This window comes from Panthera pardus, unplaced genomic scaffold (assembly GCF_024362965.1).
Source record: "Panthera pardus isolate Hobbes unplaced genomic scaffold, ASM2436296v1 HiC_scaffold_17, whole genome shotgun sequence".
NCBI classification, from domain to species: Eukaryota; Metazoa; Chordata; class Mammalia; order Carnivora; family Felidae; genus Panthera; species Panthera pardus.
Window position 1 is genome coordinate 134,498,460 of NW_026526732.1, and position 21,614 is coordinate 134,520,073.

Consider the following 21,614-nt stretch of genomic DNA (forward strand, 5'->3'; position numbering starts at 1 on the left):
ATCAAGAGTCAGAAGCTCAACCGACTGAGCCACCCAGACGCCCCTGATCTATTTTTTATTATTACATGGTGTTAATATTATGTTATTATTTTATAGATATATATTAGAGTATTTCTTGAAAAAAAAAACAGTTTTCTTTCCTGATATTTTTTACTATAGTGCATGGACTAGGATCTCTAGTACAATTTTGAATTAAATGGTGAGAAGGGACACTTATTAAGTCCATTTTTGTCATCTATTGAGATAATTCCACTTCTTTATAACTTATTTGTAGATTGTAGTTGTAGTTGTCATACTTACTAACATAACACTATAATAACCCTTTAAAGAACCCACTTTTCGCATTTTTTCCTCTAATAATAATCTTAAAAAAAATTTAATAGATATCTCTTCTTAATTTTTCCTTGTACTTTCTATGAATTTCATTTTCTTTTTCTTGCTGTTTGAGGGAGAAGATTAAAGCATTTATTTTAACCTTCTCTTCCTATGAAACTTTTTTTTCTAATTAATGCATTTTTAGTTATAAAACCCACTGCTATATCTCTGTCACATAGATTTTGATATGTTGTATTTTCATTGTCATTCTAGATTGTTATTAGTATTTCCTTTTTGGATGCCTCCTCTCTTTCAGGTATTAGCATTTGTATTTCACATGTCTGGAATATCTCTAATCATCTTGTAGGTTTATGTTTCTAACTATTAGAAAAAGAGAGATGAGGGAGGCTAGAAGGGAACTCAAAGTTCATTGCCTGTCACTGTTATCCTCAATTGTTCATCCTTCTTAGTCTGATATATTTACTATTGTTAGGTGTCAACCCTTTCTCAAGTGTATGGTGATATATATTCTTTGAATCTTTGCATGGCCAGAAACCTGTTTCTTAGACTCTGTTAAATGAATGACATCTTGGCTTAATATAGTATTCCATTCCTGTGGATATTATTCCAATGACTTTAAGTTCTAGTGTTGCTTCTGAGAAATCTCATGTCAAACTGATTATTCTTTTTAAGTAATTTATTTTTTTGAGCTGGAAGCTTAAAAATTTTCTCTCTCTTTTTTAAATATTTAGAAATTAGGCACTTAAACATTTTTTGCAGTATCTCATATGTCTAGCCTGGAACCCAGCAAGCCTATTCAAATTGCAAAGTCAGTCTGTAGATCTCGATATTTTATTCTATTTGTTTTTTTTTTATTTAAATTTTAATTATTTAAGATACAGAGCAATATTGGTTTCAGGAGTAGGATTCAGTGATTCATCACTTACATACAACACCCAGTGTTCATCACAACAAGTGCCTTCCTTAATACCCATCTAGCCCATCTCCCACAATTATCCCTCCATCAACCCAGTTTGTTGTCTATCATTAACAGTCTCTTGTGCTTTGTTTCATTTCTTCTCTTTTTTCCCCCTCTTCCCATAGATTCACCTGTTTTATTTCCTAAATTCCACATATGAGTGAAATCATATAGTATTTGTCTTTTTTCTGATTGACCTATTTTGCTTAGCCTAATACATTCTAGCTCCATCCACATCATTGCAAATGGCAAGATTTCATTCTTTTTGATGTCCGAGTAATATTTCATTTTTTGTATATACCACAGATGTGGTATATTTATCCATTCATCAGTTGATGGACATATGGGCTCTCTCTGTAGGTTAGCTATTGTTGATAATGCTGCTGTAAACATTGGCATGTATATACCCCTTTGAATCTATATTTTTGAATCATTTGGATAAATACTAATAGTGCAATTGCTTGATTGTAGGGTAGTTCTATTTTTTAGTTTTTTTAATGACCTCCATACTGTTCTCCAGAGTGGCTGCACCATTTTGCATTCCCACCAACAATGTAAGAGGGTTCCCCTTTCTCCATATCCTCACCAACACCCATTGTTTCTTGTGTTGTTAATTTTAAGCCATTCCAACAGGTGTAAGGTGGTATGTCATTGTGGTTTTGAGATTTCCCTGATGATGAGTGATGTTGAGCATTTTTATGTGTCTGTTAGCCATCTGGATGTCTTCTTTGAAAAGTGTCTATTCATGTCCTCTGCCCATTTCTTAACTGGGTTATTTGGTTTTTGGGTGTTGAGTTTGATAAGTTCTTTATAGATTTTGGGTACTAACCCTTTATCTGATATGTCATTTGCAAATATCTTCTCCCATTCCATTGGTTGCCTTTTAGTTTTCTTGTTTATTTCCTTCACTGTGCAGAAGCTTTTTATTTTGATGAAGTCCCAGTAGTTAATTTTTGCTTTGGTTTTCCTTCTCTCAGGAAACATATCTAGTAAGAAGTTGCTACAGCCAATGTCACAGATGTTACTGTCTGTAACCTCTAGGGTTTTGATGGTTTCTTGTCTCACATTTAGGACTTTCATCCATTTTGAATTTATTTTTGAGCATGGTGTAAGAAAGTGGTCCAGTTTCATTCTTCTGCATCATCCTGTTTTTCCAGCACCATTTGTTGAAGAGACTTTTTTCCTTTGGTTATTCTTTCCTGCTTTGTCAAAGATGAGTTGACCATAAAGTTGTGAGTCCATTCTGGGTTTTCTGTTTTGTTCCATTGATCTGTGTGTCTATTTTTATGCCAGTACCATACTGTCTTGATGATTACAGCATTGTAATATAGCTTGAAATCTGGAATTGGATGCCTCCAGTTTTGTTTTTCTTTTTCAGTATTCCTTTGGCTATTCAGGGTGATTTGTGGTTCCATGCAAATTTTAGGATTGTTTGATCTGGCTCTGCAAAGAATGCTAGTGGTATTTTGATAGGGATTACATCAAATGTGTAGATTGCTTTGGCTAGTATATTCATTTCAACAGTGTTTGTTCTTCTAATTCATGAGTGTGGAATGCTTTTCCATTTTTTTTGTGTCCCCTTCAATTTCTTTCGTAAGTCTTCTATAATTTTCAGAGTACAGATCTTTTACCTCTTTAGGTTTATTCCTAGATATCTTATTGGTTTTGGTGCAACTGGAAATGGGATCGATTCCTTGATTTCTTTTTCTGCTGTTTTGTTATTGGTGTATAGAAATGCAACAGATTTCTGTACGTTGATTTCATATCCTATGACTTTGCTGAATTCATGTGTTAGGTCGACCTAACAATTGTTTGGTGGAGTCTTTCAGGTTTTCTGCATATACTATTACGTCATCTGTAAATAGTGAAAGTTTGACTTCTTCCTTGCAGATTTGGATGCCTTTTATTTCTTTTTGTTGTCTGATTACTGAGGCTAAGACTTCTATTATTATGTTATATACTAATTGTGACAGTGGACATCCTTGTCTTTTTCCTCACCTAAGGGTGAAGGCTCTCAGTTTTTCCCCATTTAGAATGATATTAACTGTGGGTCTTTCATACATGGCCTTTATAATGTTAATGTATGTTCCTTCTGTCCCCACTTTCTTGAGGGTTTTTATTGAGAAAGGATGCTGTATTTTGTCAAATGCTTTTTCTGCATCTATTGACAGGATCATATGGTTCTTATCCTTTCTTTTATTAATGTGATGTATCATGTTGATTGATTTGTGAATGTTGAACCAGCCCTGCAGCCCAGGAATGAATCCCACTTGATCATGGTGAATAATTCTTTTAATGTACTGTTGAATTCGATTTGCTAGTATCTTGTTGAGACTTTCTGCATCCATCATCAGGGATATTGACCTAAATTCTCCTTTTAAGTGGGGTCTTTGATTTTGGAATCAAGGTTATTCTGACTTTGTAAGAATGAGTTTGGAAGTTTTCCTTCTATTTTGGGGGGATAGTTTGAGAAGAATTGATGTTAACTCTTCTTTAAATGTCTGATAGAATTCCCCTGGGAAGTCATCTGGCTCAGGATTCTTGTTTGTTGGGAGATTTTTGATAACTGATTCAATTTCTTTGCTGGTTATGGGTCTGTCCAAATTTTCTATTTATTCCTGTTTCAGTTGTAATTTGTATGTTTCTAGGAATTTGTCCATTTCTTCCAGATTGCCCAATTTGTTGGCATATAATGTTTCATGGTATTCTCTTACAACTGTTTTTATTTCTGTGATGTTCATTGTGATCTCTCCTCTTTCATCCATGCTTTTATCTTTTGGGTCCTTTCTCTTTTCTTTTTGATACGTCTGACTAGGGGGTTTAACAATTTTGTTAATTCTTTAAAAAACCATCTCTTAGTTTTGTTGATCTGTTATACTGTTTTTTTGTTTGTTTCTGTATCATTTATTTCTGCTCTAATCTTTATTCCCCGCCTTCTGCTGACTTTAGGTTTTATTTGCTGTTTCTTTTCTAGCTTCTTTAGGTGTAAGTTTAGATCATGTATTTGTGACCTTTCTTGCTTCTACAGATAGGCCTGAATTGCAATATACTTTCCTCTTAGCCTTTGCTGCATCCCAAAGGTTTTGGACTGTCATGTTTTCATTTGCATTTGCTTCCATGGTTTTTTTTTAAATTTCTTCTTTAATTTTCTGGTTAATCCATTCATTCTTTAGTAGGTTGTTCTTTAACCTCCATGTATGTGAGGGCTTTCCAAATTTTTTCTTGTGGTTTACACCAAATTTCATAGCATTGTGATCTGAAAATATGCATACTATGATCTCAGTCTTTTTGCACTTGTTGAGGACTGATTTATGACCCTGTGTGTAATCTATTCCAGAGAATTTCCCATGCACACTCAAAAAGGATGTGTATTCTGCTTTAGGATGAAAGTTCTGTATATATCTGTTAAGTCTATTGGGTCCAGTGTGTTGCTCAAATCCATTGGTTCCTTGTTGATTTTCTGCTCAGATAATCTGCCCATTGCTATAATTTGGGTGTTAAAGTCCCCTATTATTGTTGTTTTATTATCAGTGAGTTTCTTTATGTTTGTTATTAGTTGATTTATGTATTTTAGTTCTTCCATGTTAGGGACATAAAGTCTTGCACTTGTTAGGTTTTCCTGATGCATAAACCCCTTAATTATGATATAATGTTCTTCTTCATCTCTTGTTACAGTGTTTGTTTTAAAATCTGGTTTGTCTGATGTAAGTATGGGTACTACTGCTTTCTTTTGATGTCCATTAGCATGATAGATGTTTTTCCATTCCTTCTCTTTCAATCTGAAGGTGTCTTTAGGTCTAAAATGAGTCTCTCGTAGGCAATACATAGATGGCTCCTGTTTTTTGTATCCATTCTGTTACCCTATGTAAATGTAGTCCATTTACATTCATAGTGATTATTGAAAGATTGAATTTAGTGCCATTGTATTGCCTGTATAGTTGATGTTTCTGGTGATCCTCTCTGGACCTTTCTAATATTTGTTGCTTTTGGTCTTTCATTTTTTTCTCCACTCAAAGAGTCCCCCTTAAAACTTCTTGCAGGGCTAGTTTAGTGGTCACAAATTCCTTGAGTGTTTGTCTGGGAAATTCTTTATCTCTCTTTCTATTCTGAATGACAGCCTTGCTAGATTAAGAATTCTTCACTGTATATTTTTCCAATTCAGCACACTGAATATATCCTGCCACTTCTCTCTGGCCTGCCAAGTTTCTGTGGACAGTTCTGCTACAACCTGATCTTTCTTCCTTTGTAGGTTAAGGACTTTTTTTCCCTTGTTGCTTTCATTATGCTTTCTTTCTCTCTGTGTTTTGTGAATTTGACTATGATATGCCTTGATGATGACTGGCTTTTGTTGAATTTTTTTTTTAATGTTTGTTTATTTACTTTTGAGAGAGAGAGAGCACAAGTGGAGGAAGGGCAGAGAGAGAGAGGGAGACAGAGAATCCAAAGCAGGCTCTAAGCTCTCAGTGCAGAGCCTGATGTGGGGCTTGAGACCATGAATTGTGAGATCATGACCTGAGCCGAAGTCAGATGCTTAATCAACTGAACCACCCAGGTGCCCCAACTTTTGTTGAACTTAAGGGAGGTCTCTGTGTTTCTTGGATTTTGATGTCTTGGTCCTTCCCCAAATTAGGGAAGTTTTCAGCTATAATATGCTCACATAAACCTTGTGCTCCTTTTTCTCTCTCTTCATCTTCTGAGACTCCTATGATATGAATGTTATTAGGTTTTAATAAATCATTGAGTTCCTAAGTCTGCCTTTGTGATCCCTGACTTTTGTTTCCCTCCTCTTTTCAGCTTCATTATTTTCCATAATTTTGTGTTCTGTATCACTGATTTGCTCCTCTGCCTTGTCTATTCTCGTTTTTATGGCCTCCTTTTGGGTTTACATCTGTCTCAGTGATAGCATTTTTAATTTTGGCCTGACTAGATTTTAGTTCTTATATCTCTGCAGAAAGGGATTCTCTGGGGTCTTATATGCTTTTTTCAAGCCCAGCTAGTATCCTTACAATCGTGTTTTTATTTTTTATTTGTTTTGACAGAGAGTGAGTAAGTGCTAGTGGGGGGCAGGGGCAAAAGGAGAGAATCCCAAAGAGGCTCCGCACCACCAGCACATAGCCTGACCCAAGGCTTAAACTCACAAACCATGAGATCATGACCTGATCTGAAACCAAGAATCAGACACTTAACTCATTGAGCCACCCAGGTGCCCCATAAATCATGATTTTAAATTTTAGTTTAGACATCTTACTTATATCTGCATTGATAAGATTCCTGGCTGTCATTTGTTCTGTTCTTTTATTTGAGATGAACTCCTCTGTCTTGTCATTTTGGAGGAAGAAAAAATGATGATGATGATGATGATGATGATGATGATGATGATGATGATAGTAACAATAATAATAATAAATAGAATGAAATAAAAAATCAAACATCTTTAAAAAATCAATTAAAGGAAGCTAGATCCTAGGTGTGTTTTGGTCTGCTTGTTAAGAGAAGCTTGATAGAATATAGGTATAAGAAAAAAGCAGAAAACGGGGCACCTGGGAGGCTCAGTCTGTTAAGCATCCTCCTTTAGCTCAGATCATGATCTCACAGCTTGTGAGTTCAAGCCCTGTATCGGGCTCCCTCCCGACAGCTCAGAGCCTGGAGCCTGCTTCCAGTGGATTTTGATGTCTCCCTCTCTTTCTGCTCCTCTCCTACTTGCACTCTGTCTTTCTTTTTCAAAAATAAATAAACATTAAAAAAAAATGTTTAAAAGAATAAAGAAGAAAATACATTAAAATTAAAAAAAACTAAAAGTTGAAATAAATATATAAAATAAAATTTAAAAAATTTGCTCTTTCTGTATCAAAGAAACAAAAGAAAACAACACCAACAAAAAAAAACAGAAGCAAAATTCAAACAAACAAAAAGGAACCCAAGTGAATCTAGATTCAGTATCTCCTAGTGCTGAAATTTTGCAGCACTCTATGTACAGTAGACTGAGCACATGGAAGGGATTTGTGCTGGTCCTCTTGGGGAGGATACTGCCACTTTGTTTCTCAGGTCAGCTTGCTACAGTGGAGCTGTACCTGGAGTGGGCAGTGTGGCTTTGGTGTAATGGCTCCATTCTCTGTTTGGTGGTGCTGTTTAGCTCACTGGAGTCTGTCCCTGTTGGGCTAATGGTGAAACTGGCTCTGCCAGCTCTCAAATCTCCAGAGGAGGAAGTTCTTAGTATTCTCACTGAAAGAGGATTACCTCTCCTGTGTTCCCTGCTTCTGTCAGCTCCCCACCTACCCCAGAGTTGTTCACCTACCAGTTGCTGCCTCCTTCCACAGTTTTACCTCAGGCTTGGCTGCTTCAAAACCCTGCACTTAAAAAACCCTGAGGTTCGGACTCAAAATGATCCTCTGGGGGAGGGTCTCCCCGCGCTGAGACCAGGAAATGATCATGCATCTGTGCAGCAGCAGCAGCTCAGACTTTAGGGTAAATTGCAATACACAGCTGGTGTGAGGGTTTGCTGCCCTCAGCCAGCATCTTTGTTCTTATATGGGTGAACATAGAAGCTTGATGGGATGGTGCCTGCCCAGTCTTTTGCCTCACAGAGGCCTTATCGCCACTACCAAATGCACTCTAAGCAGGGGAAGTGCTTCTCCCTATGCCACCCAGGGGATCTCAGACTGTACTGTCTGCTCCTAGGCCTCTGCCCTGCTTTCTTAGTGGAGCACTGCCAGGCACTGACCTCTGAAACTTCAGACTCTGTGCTCCACTGTGTATAAAAAACTTGTATTGAAACCTCTCCGTTTTTCTCTGCCATTGATATTGGGGAACAATTTTCTTGTGCAGTCCCCTGTGCATGTATTCACTCTTTCTCTCTAGCTGCATTCATGGGGAGTACTTTCTTGAGCAAAGATGACACACTGCACTCTCCCCGTCTTTCTTTGTTCCTCTCCCTCCCCTCTGCATCACTGCAGCTCTTCTCTCCCCCAGTTCACCTCTCCACACCATGTACCAGCCCTGTTTTGTTCCACAAATTAGGCAGATTGTTCTATTAATCCTCAGATCGATTTCCTAGGTGTTCAAAATGGTTTGTTGTTCTAGCTGTGTTCGAGGGCCAAGACAAGCCCAGGACCCTCTTATTATTCTGCCTTCTTAACTCCTCCCCACTATTGCTTGTTTATTATCTCTTCTGTGACTGCTCATATTATCCTATTTGAATTTCTGTTTCTTTGCATATAAGAGTTCCTGGATCTAAGTCTCTTCTTTCATAATTTCCACCCCTTTACATTTTACTCAGTGCTTTGAAGTACTTATTACACTCAATTTCAGTCTCAGTAGTGACCATTGGTTGCTCCAATTAATGTACTCAATTGTTAGCTTTTTTGAAATCATGTGTATTATCTCCGTAAAGTCTTATGTTGTATTGTACATTAATCTCCTTAAGTGTTTTCATTATTTTTCTAAGTTCAAGTTGTTGCTTGTCTTTTCTACATCTGAATTTTACTTCTTCACAGATATTCCTGTTTATAGCTGCTAGAGTATGTGGTATAGAAGCAGACAGATCACCAGTAGTCCACGGCAGAGGCCCCGGGGCCCACAGATTCTTTACTCTCAAATTTAGGACTCTACCTACCTACTCTGCAACGTCTTGGCCTCTTGAGTGCCAGTGAGACCAGGCACAGACTTGTAGGACTGAGGCTACCTTCCTTACCCTGTTCTATTCCCACTACCAGCAGGAACTTGCAGTTCATGTAGGCTGAACTTTCTGTGTATAGTCCATATGTGGTAATTAGTTCTTGTTAAATACCTGTGGTCTTTGTTACTGAAAATAAACAAAAATCGTGATTTTTCTAGGAAAAATTACAAGTATTTTTAAAATATACTGAAGTATTTATATTATTTTACTTTTTCCTTCATGCTCAAATAGACAACTCACAGTTTTTCTTTATTATGTGTTTATAGGTTAGCATGGCCTCATTGAAAGAATTAGATCAAAGACTCTTTGAAAATTACATTGAGTTGAAAGCAGATCCTATTGTTGGCTCCTTAGAACCTGGAATTTATGCAGGCTATTTTGATTGGAAAGACTGCCTGCCACCAACAGGTAAATGGTTTCAATTTACTGAAGTTCTCTAAAAGTAGTCCAGTACATCTAGAGTAATAAATATGGATACGATATTATCAATCAGTATATTCTTTTTTTTTTAAGTTTATTTATTTTGAGAGAGAGCACAATTGCCAAAGAGGGGCAGAGATAGAGGGAGAAGGAGAGAATCCCAAGCAAGCTCCATAATGACAGTTCAGAGCCTGATGCAGGGCCCAGACCCACAAACTGTGAGATCATGACCTGAGCCAAAATCAAGAGTCAGTCACTTAGCCAACTTAGTCACCCAGGTACCCCTCAATTAGCATATTCTTAAAATGCTTTTCTTTTATTCACATTTTTTCTCATATTTACTCAGGGATTAGTTTGATTTTAACGTTTTACTAGCTTAAACCCATTTTTGATAGTTTGGATATTAGTGTACTTTATATTATTAATATTTAAGACTTAAAATTATTCTTAAATTCCAGAAAGTAATTAGTTACACCTTATAGTATTCAATCATTTTAGTAACATGTACCTTTTTCCCGCAATGTGGCTTCATTGCATAGATATACTATGAGTGACAGTTATATGATAACTTTGTGACTATCATCCAAAAATTTAAGAAATCTGGTCACTTCTATATATGACCTAATTATTAATGCTGAAAAGGTGAAAGATAGAGGAAAAATGTGTAAGAGTATGATCATTATAGTAATTTAACAAAGAAAATTGGGCCAGAGAAGGATGATTGACAGTTCCAGTATTATTTCTGTGACATCAAATGAAGTCATTTAAATCACTTCATGATACATATTTTAAAAATAACTATTGCTTGCTGAATCAAACTTCTTGATGCGTCAAATGTTTATGATTATGTGTGGATTATGTGTAGTATGAAATAATGTGAAATACGTAAAACCAGGCTCCCTATTAACCTTTTTTATAAGAGTCTTACATAGAAATGGTCATGTTGATATTAGGCATAGATTCTGTTTAGATGTATATATGTAGATATAGCAGTGAATTGTTAATAGGCTTGAGTTAATTTTCATTCTTTTACCTAATTGTTTAAACCCTTTTTTTTAATTGTGTAGTGCATTTCTTAAATGGTGATTAAATTGTTTAATCTTTAAATAACTTTGGATTTTTATTGTGTGGTGTTAATATTAGGTGATAACATAATTTTGATGCTAGAAGTCAAAACTAAAAACCATAATCATTAAATTAAAGATATTTGGGGCACCTGGGTGGCTCAGTTATTTGGGCGTCCGACTTCGGCTCAGGTCATGATCTCATGGCTCAGTTTGAGCCCCATGTTGGGCTCTGTGCTGATGGCTCAGAACCTGGAGCCTGCTTCGTATTCTGTGTCTCCTTCTCTCTCTCTCTGCCCCTCCCCTGCTTGCACTCTGTCTCTGACTCTCTCTCAAAAATAAATAAACATTTAAAAAAAAAAGATATTTTATGTGACTATATAAGTATTTGATTTTCTGACAATCATTGTAGTCATATGAGTTCTTCTACCTACAGCTGGCCATAATTAATCTTTTTTCCTTAAACTCTGTTACTTTTCTATACACACACTTTGTCCAAACTGGATTATAGTTCATGTCCACATGTATCCTTTTGTAATTCTTTTTTTTTAAGTGTATTTATTTATCTTTAGAGAGAGAGAGAACACACACACTTGAGCATGAGTGAGGAAGTTTTAGAAAAAAGGAGAGAGAATCCCAAGCAGGCTCTGTACTGTTACTGTGGAGCCTGACGTGGGGCTCAAACCCACGAACCATGAGATCATGACCTGAGCCAAAATCAAGATTCAGATGCCTAACCGACTGATCCACCTAGGTGCCTCCAAATATATCCTTTTAAAGTTTAACTCAAATTCTGTTCATATTTTACAATCCTTGCAATATCTTCCCATTATATTTACAGTAAAATGTGCAAAACAGGACAGGGCAGGCCCTTGACTGGTGCCCTGGTTGCTTGGCCCATCATCCATGAGTGTACCCCATGGCCTCTCTCCAGCTGCACTTTAGCACAGTGAGCCTTTTTGTTGCCCATATCTTTTTGTTTCCAAATCCTTCCACCTTACCCCTTCAAGACTGGTTTTTCCCTTTGCTTAGGCAGTAATTCTCCCTTCATAGAACTGATTCCCTTTTATCATTCAGGTCTTAAACTTAAATATCACCATACTAGCCATCCAACCTGAAGAAATGACATGGCCAATGGACAATAAGTGTGGTGTTTTAAATTTAACCTATGAAAACTACTCATATTTTGCTTGTAAAATAATTAGTTACAAGGGAGAATGCTATAGATGTGGTTTCAGCACTGGCCTTTATACTGGTTGAACTTATTGCAGCTAAATCTATGAGGTCATAGTGGGTTAATTATCACTTTAAGTGAACACACATGACTTTTAACAACAAATTATCATTCTCAAGATCATCAGTCAGTAGCCTCTGGAATTTTTCATCTATAATCCCTTTTCAGAACTCTTGGGCCCAGATTTTGGAATTTCAATATTTTTGGATTTTAGAAACACATAGTGCTTGTGCCATATATTATGTTACATTCCCAGCAAGGATTTCTGCAGGGAAACATATGAATACTTAGATGAGGAGTGATAATGTAGTATCCTTATTCAAATCAGGTGAGAAATGCCACCAGAAGAATTCATCACAAATTTGCAAATTCACAAACAAAATTTTGCTTCTTGAATTCTGTACCTCCAGTATCTAAACTACTGCTTGGTACGTAAGTCTGGTCAGTAAATATTTGTTCAGCGACTACTTGGATGACCTCTTTGTAGCTACCATGGGTGCCTCTGCTAGTGTCTTCACTTCCTGGTCATCTCTTCCTTAGCTGGCCTGTGCATGCTTCAGGGTCTGTCTATGAAAGGAGTGGTTTTTCTGGAAAGTCTTCCTCCATCAACCCCAACAGGACTCTTTTTTCCTGAATCCCTACTACACCCTTTAACCTCTTTTATAATTCTTTAGTATATGTACATAATATATATATTTTTGTATCTGTTTTTATTCCCCAATTTTGGAGGAATTTTTAATGATGTGAGGAGATTCTTTTCACATTTACAGACTTCAAATTATTTAAGTATTTTTGCAGAGCAATGACTGAAAGTTTCAGAATTCCAAGGATGGATATTAGAAGCGTTGAATTTCAGTAAAATCTATTTTCTACTCAGGGTAACAGTGCACAATACTGAGATATTGCCCTTACTGTTCCTGGACCACTGCTAGTGAGCTAAATGTCACTGCCCTGCCCTTTCTCCCCAGTCTTAGAAGAATTAGACAAAAATTGCCAAGTGCTGTGGACCAGCCTGATAACTGCTTCTCCTTCGTCTGGGCTGCTTTCACCTTCTAAGACTGCTGAGAGGGATGGCATCTGGTGACCACTTTTCCTTTTTCATTTGGAACACCTCCCCTTGTGTATACATAAATAAATTATCTCATAGGGAAAGAAAAGCCTGGGCCTTGCTATGCCAAACTTTTGTGGAAATAGTTTAGCAATCCCAGATATTCAAAAATAAAGCAGTTGTTATAGACAGGCCATGTACGTGCAAACACACACACATGCACACAGGCATGTACATCCTAAGTTTTAAGTCTCTTGCAGGCAGATGGCTTTAGTTAATTTGTGTCCTTATAACATCTGACTAAATGACTTGCATATAATTACCACTTACTACCTGTGGTTCTAATTTTCTAAATTTTAGCAATCTTAAAATAACCAGATTATTTATAATCTCTTGTGAATCCAGGGGGTAGGACATTAAGCACTAAACTAGCAGCTGTAGTCGCCCTAACTGTAAATCACAATCCCCATCACTCTTCTCTTTACAACCCAGCTTTTAAAAAGTTATGTCTTCCCTCAAAGAGTCCATGCTAGGGCTATCTGTGTTCTTGTGTCACTTGATCTCTCTCATCCCCTGAAGCCTGCTACATCCCCCCCCCAGTTGAGACTGTTCTCACTGAAGCTACCTCTGATGCTATACAGCTGACCCTTGAACACACAGGTTTGAACTATACAGTTCCACTCATACATGAATTTTTTTTAACACAGCACAACACTGAAAATGTATTTCCTCTTCCTTATTTCTTTAATAACATTTTCTTTTTTTGTAGCTTACATTATTGTAAGAATACAGTAGAAATGTATTATATATATAATATATAAATATATAATATATATTGTATGTATTATATATATTAAATAATACACAGAATATACAAAATATGTGTTCATTGACTGTTTATGTTATTGGTAAGACTTCTGGTCAACAGTAGGCTATTAGTAATTAACTTTTTGCACAAAGTTACAGTGGATTTTCCATTGTTTAGGAGTCAGCACCCCAAACTCTGCATTGTTCACGGGTCAGCTGTAGTTTGGAATCTGTGATGCAAACACTTCATATTCCATGTTTCTGTAGTACTCCCATTGTTGAACTCCCTTCCTGAGACTTTCTGTGGCATCTCTGATCCCACTACTAGTTGACAGCCCTCAGCTTCCTTGGTGGATTGGCTTCTCTTCCTCTGCATAGCCTTACACTGCTGGTATCCCCAGGACTCTATCTTTCTCTCTTCTTGTCAGACTGTCCTCAAACTATCTCTGAGTGATTTCATCCACCATAATATAGATAAAATCAGACTGACTGGTGCCTCCAGCATCTACATCTATAGCCTAATCTCTCCACTCTGAGATCAAGGTCTTTCTATCAGCCTTCCTAGTAGATGTCTCCACTGAAACATTCCAGAGACCTCTTCAGCTTAGCAAGTCCAAAAGCAAACTCATCACCTTTGCTTTCTCATCATCACCACATCAGCTCTTTCTGCTGCTGAACCTCCACTCACTGGGAATGGGTGAAGACCTCAGCTAAGACTCCCCTCTCCATCTTGTTCAAGAAAACACTTGGTTATGAGTCCCCTCATTTCCATTTCTGAGTTCTGCCCCTCATCATTTTTCACTGTTTCTTGTCAAGATACTTGAGGGTTCTCTTCTTCGTACCAGCACCCAATCTTGCCTGTTTCAGGTTCACTTCTGCCTTTTTGAAAAACTCCTCTTTCTAAAATATAAATGAGATCTGTCACTCCTCCGCTTCAAACGCTTCAGGATGACCTATTCTCCCTCAGGCTTAAACCTAAACTTGCTAGACATTGCTTACACTTAATTATGGCTATCCTTTACCTCCCTCATGCTTCTTCCCTATACCTCTTACACATCCCTTCTCTAGGCAACTAGCAGTCAGAGCCATTTCAGTCCTGAAAGCCTTTTCCACGCCTGCTCTTTTCTGATAAGTAAGCACTGCCTCCTCTGGGAAGCTTTCCTTTCCACCTCCTTGCACACCTCCAGGTTGGGTTGGTTTCCCTCATCCCTCCTGCTCCTGAAGCAGTTTTCTGTCCCTCTTATACATAGGAATTGTCATCATCTGCTTGCTGCTGTTCTGCTGTGCTGGGACTCCTTAGCACAGTGGCTGACTTTTTCATATCCATACTCCCAGGGTTTAGCAGAGTCTACATAACAGAAGATGCTCTGTAAATGCTTGTTAAGTGAACAAAGATGGGTAATTTATTAGTATACAGTCTTAACTAAATCTGTAGGTCAGTCTTCAGTTTGTTATCTTTCAAGTATTTGCTACATGGTTTTGCAGTGATTATTCTAATTTTTTTCAATAAAAGAGTTAATCATGTAATCTTCTAGTTTCCATTATTCTTGTTGACTTTTTTTTAGGTGGTACGCAGTAGATATTATTTGTTGAATTGAATTAAAATAAGCCTTTTATTTTTTTTTAATTTTTTTAACATTTATTCATTTTTGAAAGGCAGAGAGAGACAGAGTGCGAACGGGGGAGGGGCAGAGAGAGAGGGAGACACAGAAACAGAAGCAGGCTCCAGTCTCTGAGCTGTCAGCACAGAGCCCAATGTGGGGCTCGAACTCACGGACCGCAAGATCACGACCTGAGCCGAAGTCGACCGCTTAACCGACTGAGCCACCCAGGCGCCCCAAAATAAGCCTTTTAGCACTCATGTTCTTATCTTCTGTGAATTCTCATATGGTAGTTTTATGCACTCCCTAAAGTTTGAACAATTGCATCTGAGTTAAAATGTGAATATAAAGTATATCCCACACATCAGTAGTTTAAGTGAATTTAGTTAAATTTAATATTTTTTTCCGATGATTAGCATGTGTTGAACATAATTGTTAGCACTGACATTGTTCTTAAATTATTTGGTATTTGTTTAAGGTTATGAAATTATTTGTGATGTTTCTGTGAGAATGGGAAAAATCATGACATAGCCACTCCAAGTTTCCTGCATGTTCAATGATTGCTACAACAAGGCTTGGTCACTAAGCTTCAGTCTCCACTAACACTTGTTCATATCTATCTCCATTGAAACTCTGGTTGTTACTGAGAAACATAATTTACTTGTAAATGATGCAGAGGAGGGCTGTCTTTCCACCTCCTTCCCTACCCCAGACTTGGAGCTTCCCCTAATAAGCAGTTAGGTGCCTTTAGTGCATGCTGAAGACGAGCAACAGCAATCACAGAATTCCTGATGGGGTAGGACTGAGGTCTTTCTTATTAGCTCATCCCTTTAAGGGGTGTCTTTGGAAAAGAGCAGTTCAGGAGGTCTTCTTTTCCCTAAAGGGGCATGGTCCTTTTACTACTTCAGAAGCTGTGATTGCTGGCCACTGTTATGCCATGGTGGATGCCAGGAAATGACCTCAGTGAGGAGTCACAAGAGAGCAAGGAGTGTGGGAAAGGCAATGCCAGGCTGTTAGGGATTTTTGGTTTCTATTTCATCCAATTAGATGATTTCAGTGATTCAAAGTTTCCCAGTCCTCCCTTTATAATATTTATTTAAGGTACTCAAAGTTTCTTCTCTACTACCTTCATATTTTCTCAGCCATAAAATTGAGCTAGTTTAAGCCACTGATGTGAGTAATAATGGTTTGTGGCCTCTGGATAAATTTTTTGTAAAAAATTAAGATTCTCCTGCCTGTGTGACATTAAGTGGTATGGCTTTCACCTCCTTTTTTTTTTTTTTTTTTTTTTTTTTTTTTTAATAAACATCCTTTCAAGAATAGAAGGCACATGGCACTGCAGTGTCAGCAATTTATTTACTCTTTCCCAAATTCCAAAAACACTTAGAAATTGTCAATGTTTGTTTCCCTTTTATAAACTGTTTTTAATACTGTTCTTTGTGTAGTTTTGACTTCATGATCACTAACTGAACCTGTCTTGCATAGTCATATAGTGATTCTTAGTTTGTTTAAAGTTGACTTAAGTTGAGACCTCATGTAAAGTGAACAGCCAAAATAGTTTGTTAATCTTGCAAAATAATTTCAATTAACAACATTAGTATTATCTTTAGAGTTTTCATCTTGAAAAACAATTTTGCAAATCAGATAGGTAACTGATTACTTATTACTGTAGTTGGCAATAAATTTAGTTTCTGATACTGTATGTAGTAATTAAAAAAAAATCCAGTTGATTGATTTCATGATTCAAGAGGAGATATCCGTTAGAGCCATTGCTATGCTTTTTTAACCTGACAGTTGGGTATTTAAATTGCTGTCACCCCTTTATTTGTGTACATGTCAGGAAAGATTATTCTGGTTAGTTATGAGTCACCTGATTGTTTAATTGTTCTATTATCCATAGTTATTAAGAGCTCTGAGTATTTGCATTTGATAAATTATAAGTAAATTAAGAATATTGTTTTCCATTTACAAATGCATATGGAAATTCACATCTTTATAATTAAATAAAAATAATTTTTCTTTAAATTTTTACTTAAATTTGGTTTTAATGATTTTTTCTATCTAAAAGGCATATAAACTTATATATGTATTCCTTATATATATTTAATTAATGAATTTAAACTTAACCATTTTTATATAGGTAATTAACTTTTAATTATCAATTTTTATTGAAGTATAGTTGGCATACAATATTATATTAGTTTCAGATATACAGCACAGTTACTCAGCAAATCTATACATTGTGAAATGCTCACATAGTAAATATAGTTACTGTATTTCACCATTCAAAGTTATTAAAATATTAATGACTATATTCCCTATCCTGTACTTTTCATCCCTATGGCATATTTATTTATATAACTGGAAGTATGTACCTCTTAATCCCCTTCATCTATTTCAGCCATTCCTCCACCCACCTCCCCTTTGATAACTACCAGTTCATTCTCTGTATTTATGAGTCTTTTTCTGTTTTTGTTTGTTTTGTTTCTTAGATTTCACATATAAGTGAAATCATACGATATTTATTTTTTTCTGTCTGACCTATTTCACTTAGCATTATACCCTCTAGGTTCATCCATGTTGCAAATGACAAGATTTCATTCTTTTTTAATGTCTGAGTAATATTCCATTGTATGCAGGTACCATATCTTTATCCATTTGTCCTTTATCCAAGGATGCTTGGGTTGCTTCCATATCTTGTTTTTGCAAATAATGCTGCAATAAACATAGGGGTGCATATGTCTTTTCATGTTTTTGTTTCATGTTCAAGTGCTTTTGTTTTCTTCAGGTGAATACCCAGAAGTGGAATTACTGGGTCATATGGTATTTCTGTGTTTAATTTTTTGAGGAAACTTCATATGGTTTTTTTTATTGTGGCTGCACCAATTTACATCCCCACTAGTAGTACACAAATGTTCCCTTGCTCCATGTCCTCACCAGCACTATTTTCTCTTATCTCTTTGAACTAGCCATTCTGACAGGTGTGAGGTGGTATCTCATTGGAGTTGTGATTTGCATTTTCCTGATGATGTTGAGCATCTTTTCATGTGTCTTTTGGCCATCTCTGTATCTTCTTTGGAGAAATGTCTATTGAGGTCCTCTGCCCTTTTAATTGTATTATTTGTGGGAGGTGTTTGTTGTTGTAGGAGTTCTTTATATAGTTGAGATATAAACCTTTAATAGATGTTATCATTTCCAAATCTTCTCACATTCAGTAAGTTAGTTGCCTTTTCATTTTGTTAATGGTTTCCTTTGATGTGCAAAAGCTTTTCCATTTGATGTAGTACCAATTGTTTATTTTTGCTTTTGTTACCTTTCCTTGAGAAGACAGATACAGAAAAATTCTTCTAAGGCTGATGTCCAAGAGATTACTGCCTATGTTTTCTTTTAAGAGAGGTTTTATGGTTTCAGGTCTCACATTTAGGTCTTTACTCCATTTTGAGTTTATGTATGGTATAAGAAAGTGATCTAGTTTTAGTCTTTTGCATGCAGTTGTTACAACATTATTAATTGAAGAGACTTTTTTTTTTTTTTTTGCATTGTGTATTTTGCCTCATTTGCTATAGATTAAGATACCATATGAGCATGGGTTTATTTCTGAGCTCTCTATTCTGTTCCATTGATCTATGTAGCTCTTCCTGTGCCAGGACCATACTGTTTTGATTATTATAGCCTTATAGTATATCTTGAAACCTGGAGTTGTGATACCTAGAGCTTGTTGTTCTTTCTCAAGATTGCTTTGGCTATTTGGGGGTCTTTCATGGTTCCATACAAATTTTAGGATTATGTTCTAGTTCTGTGAAAAATACTGTTGATATTTTGATAGGGATTATGTTGAATCTGTACCTTGAGTATAGACATTGTAATTCTTCCAATGCAGGAGCATGGAATATCTTTCCATTGTTTTGTTTCATCTTCAGTTTCTTTCATCAGAGTTTTATAGTTTTCAGAGTACAGGTCTCTCTCTTCCTTGGTTAAGTTTATCCTTATGTATTTTATTATTTTTGGTGTAATTGTAAATGGGATTAATTTCTTAATTTCTGCCACGTTATAATTTGTATATAGAAGTGCAACAAATTTCTGTATATTAATTTTGTATTCTGCAACTTCACTGAATTCATTTATTCCAATTTTTTTTGGTGGAGTCTTTAAAGTTTTCTGTTTAGTATCATGTCATCTGCAAATAGTGACAGTTTTACTTTTTCCTTCACCAGTTAGATGACTTTTTTTTCCTTTGCGATTGCCATGGCTTGTTTTTGTTGTTGTTGTTTTCTAGTTTCTAGCCTCTTGACATACACAAGCAGACACAAGCAAGGCAGGCAGCACTAGGTATACAGAAAGGGGTGGCCTGGGCCAAGGCCCAAGCATCCCTCCCCTCCATGCAAGGTCCCTAGGAGATGCAGCTGGCCCAGCCTCTGTGGAGCAGAGGGTGAAGGGGGACACAGATCTCTGGGGATGTGGGCAGGTTTAGGCAGCTTCCAGAAAGATGGAGCAGAGAGTGATTCCTAGAGGTAAGGCCTTACAGTACCCTGAGAAGCAAAGAAACCAGGACCTTCCCAGGGTGTTGCAATTTTTTCCTCATTAAAAACTTTTTTTTTTTTTTAATTAGCACAAACAAAACCAAATTGAACAGCTTTAAAGTTCCAAGCAATCTGAATCTAGGGGGTATGCATGTGGCCATATGTGCTTGCGTGAACAGCAGCTACTGAACTGTCCCAGGCCTTTGACCCCTGGGGAAACCCCTATACCCAGTGCACAAGAGGGAATGGTAGGGTCCCAGGCAAGTTGCTACATTGGTCCCCTTCCTTGTTAAGCACCGCTGGCCCCAGCCCAGGGAAGATCCATAGAGAAGGGTCACTTGAGCTCCCCAGCTCCTGATCCGCCTTGCACTTGGGTCACAAGTTGGGGTTTGAGACGGCAGGGCTTGGCAGTGACAGGGCTCTCTGGCAAGGATCAGGGAGAAATAGAGTAGAGGAAGAGACCATGTGTGCACACACATGCTCACCACCCACCAGTTAACAGACCTGGGTCTGCAAGTGTCACAAAGGCTGAAAAGAGAGTACTGCCATGATGGAAAAGCAGCAAATCCCGGGGCCCTTCTGCCCTTTTTAGTGCCAGGAAAACACTGACGATAAGTGGGTATACTCTCTGGAATAAAGATGGTAAGAGTAGACATCCTTGTCTATTTCCTTATCTGTGATAAGGGGGTAGATAAAGGATTACCAATTTTCTTGATCATTTCAAAGAACCAGCCTCAGGTTTCATTGATCTGTTCTGTTGTGTTTTTACTCTCTATTTCATATATATCTGCTCTAATCTTCATTATTTCCTTCTTTCTGCTGGTTTGGGGTTTAGTTTGTTATTCCTTTTTACCTTCTTTAGGTGTAAGTTTAGATTGATTATTTGAGATTTTTCTTCTTGATGTAGGCCTTTATTGCTATAAACTTCACTCTTTATTACAGCTTTTACAGCATCTCAAAGGTTTTAGACTGCTTTCATTTATCTCCATATATTTTTTGACTTCCTCTCTGATTTCTTGGTTGACCCATTCATTGTTTAGTAGAATGTTATTTAACCTCCATGGATTTGTATTCTTTCTAGATTTTTTCTTGTGGTTGATTTCTGTCTAGTTTCATAGCATTGGTAGAAAAGATGCACGGTATGACTTTAGGCTTTTCAAATTTGTTGTGACTTGTTTTGTGGCTTAACATATGATCTCTTCTGGAGAATGTTCCATGAGCACTTGAAAAGGATGTTGGGGCGCCTGGGTGGCTCAGTCGGTTGGGCGGCCGACTTCGGCTCAGGTCATGATCTCGCTGTCCGTGAGTTCGAGCCCCGCGTCGGGCTCTGTGCTGACCGCGCAGAGCCTGGAGCCTGTTTTGGATTCTGTGTCTCCCTCTCTCTCTGACCCTCCCCCGTTCATGCTCTGTCTCTCTCTGTCTCAAAAATAAATAAACGTTAAAAAAAAATTTTTTTTAAATAAATAAATAAAAAATAAAAAAAAATAAAGAAAAGGATGTATATTCTGCTGTTTTAGGATGGAATGTTCTGAATATATCTGTTAGATCCATCTAGTCCAATGTGTCATTTAAAGCCACTGTTTTCTTGTTGATTTTCTGTCTGGCTGGTCCTTGTGGGAAGGGATCTATAGGCACTTGGGAAAACTGCTGAGGCCTGCTGGTTTGTCCACAGAAGAATGCCTCATGTGCTGTTACCAAGCTAGGTGGAGAGGGTTGGCACTGTCCTGCTTCTGTAGGTGTCCATGTATCTAGGTTGGGATATGGGAAGGAAGATGGTGCCTGCCAGCTCTTTTGTGATTGAGAAGGTTCCAAAGATCTCTGCTCCTCCAGCACAGGCTTTGAGATCATTAAATAAATCTCCTTCCCATATATCCCAGGCATTTTCAAATTGCTTCTTCTATGCTAGATCTCACCAGTGCTGTTTGTTGTGCTGTCTCTTTAAGGGTGGGGA

At 37.2% G+C, this 21,614-nt stretch overlaps 1 protein-coding gene across 3 annotated transcripts in view; it reads left to right on the plus strand.

Annotated features, from left to right (window-relative positions):
• The window catches only part of EXOC2 (exocyst complex component 2), a 280,017-nt gene that overhangs the window by 193,059 nt on the left and 65,344 nt on the right, over positions 1-21,614 (plus strand). For all 3 annotated transcript variants that reach the window (XM_019419921.2, XM_019419920.2, XM_053904947.1), the window contains one exon: positions 9,236-9,377. In XM_019419921.2, coding sequence (XP_019275466.1) covers positions 9,236-9,377 — 142 coding nt within the window. The remainder of the gene's footprint in view (positions 1-9,235; positions 9,378-21,614) is intronic.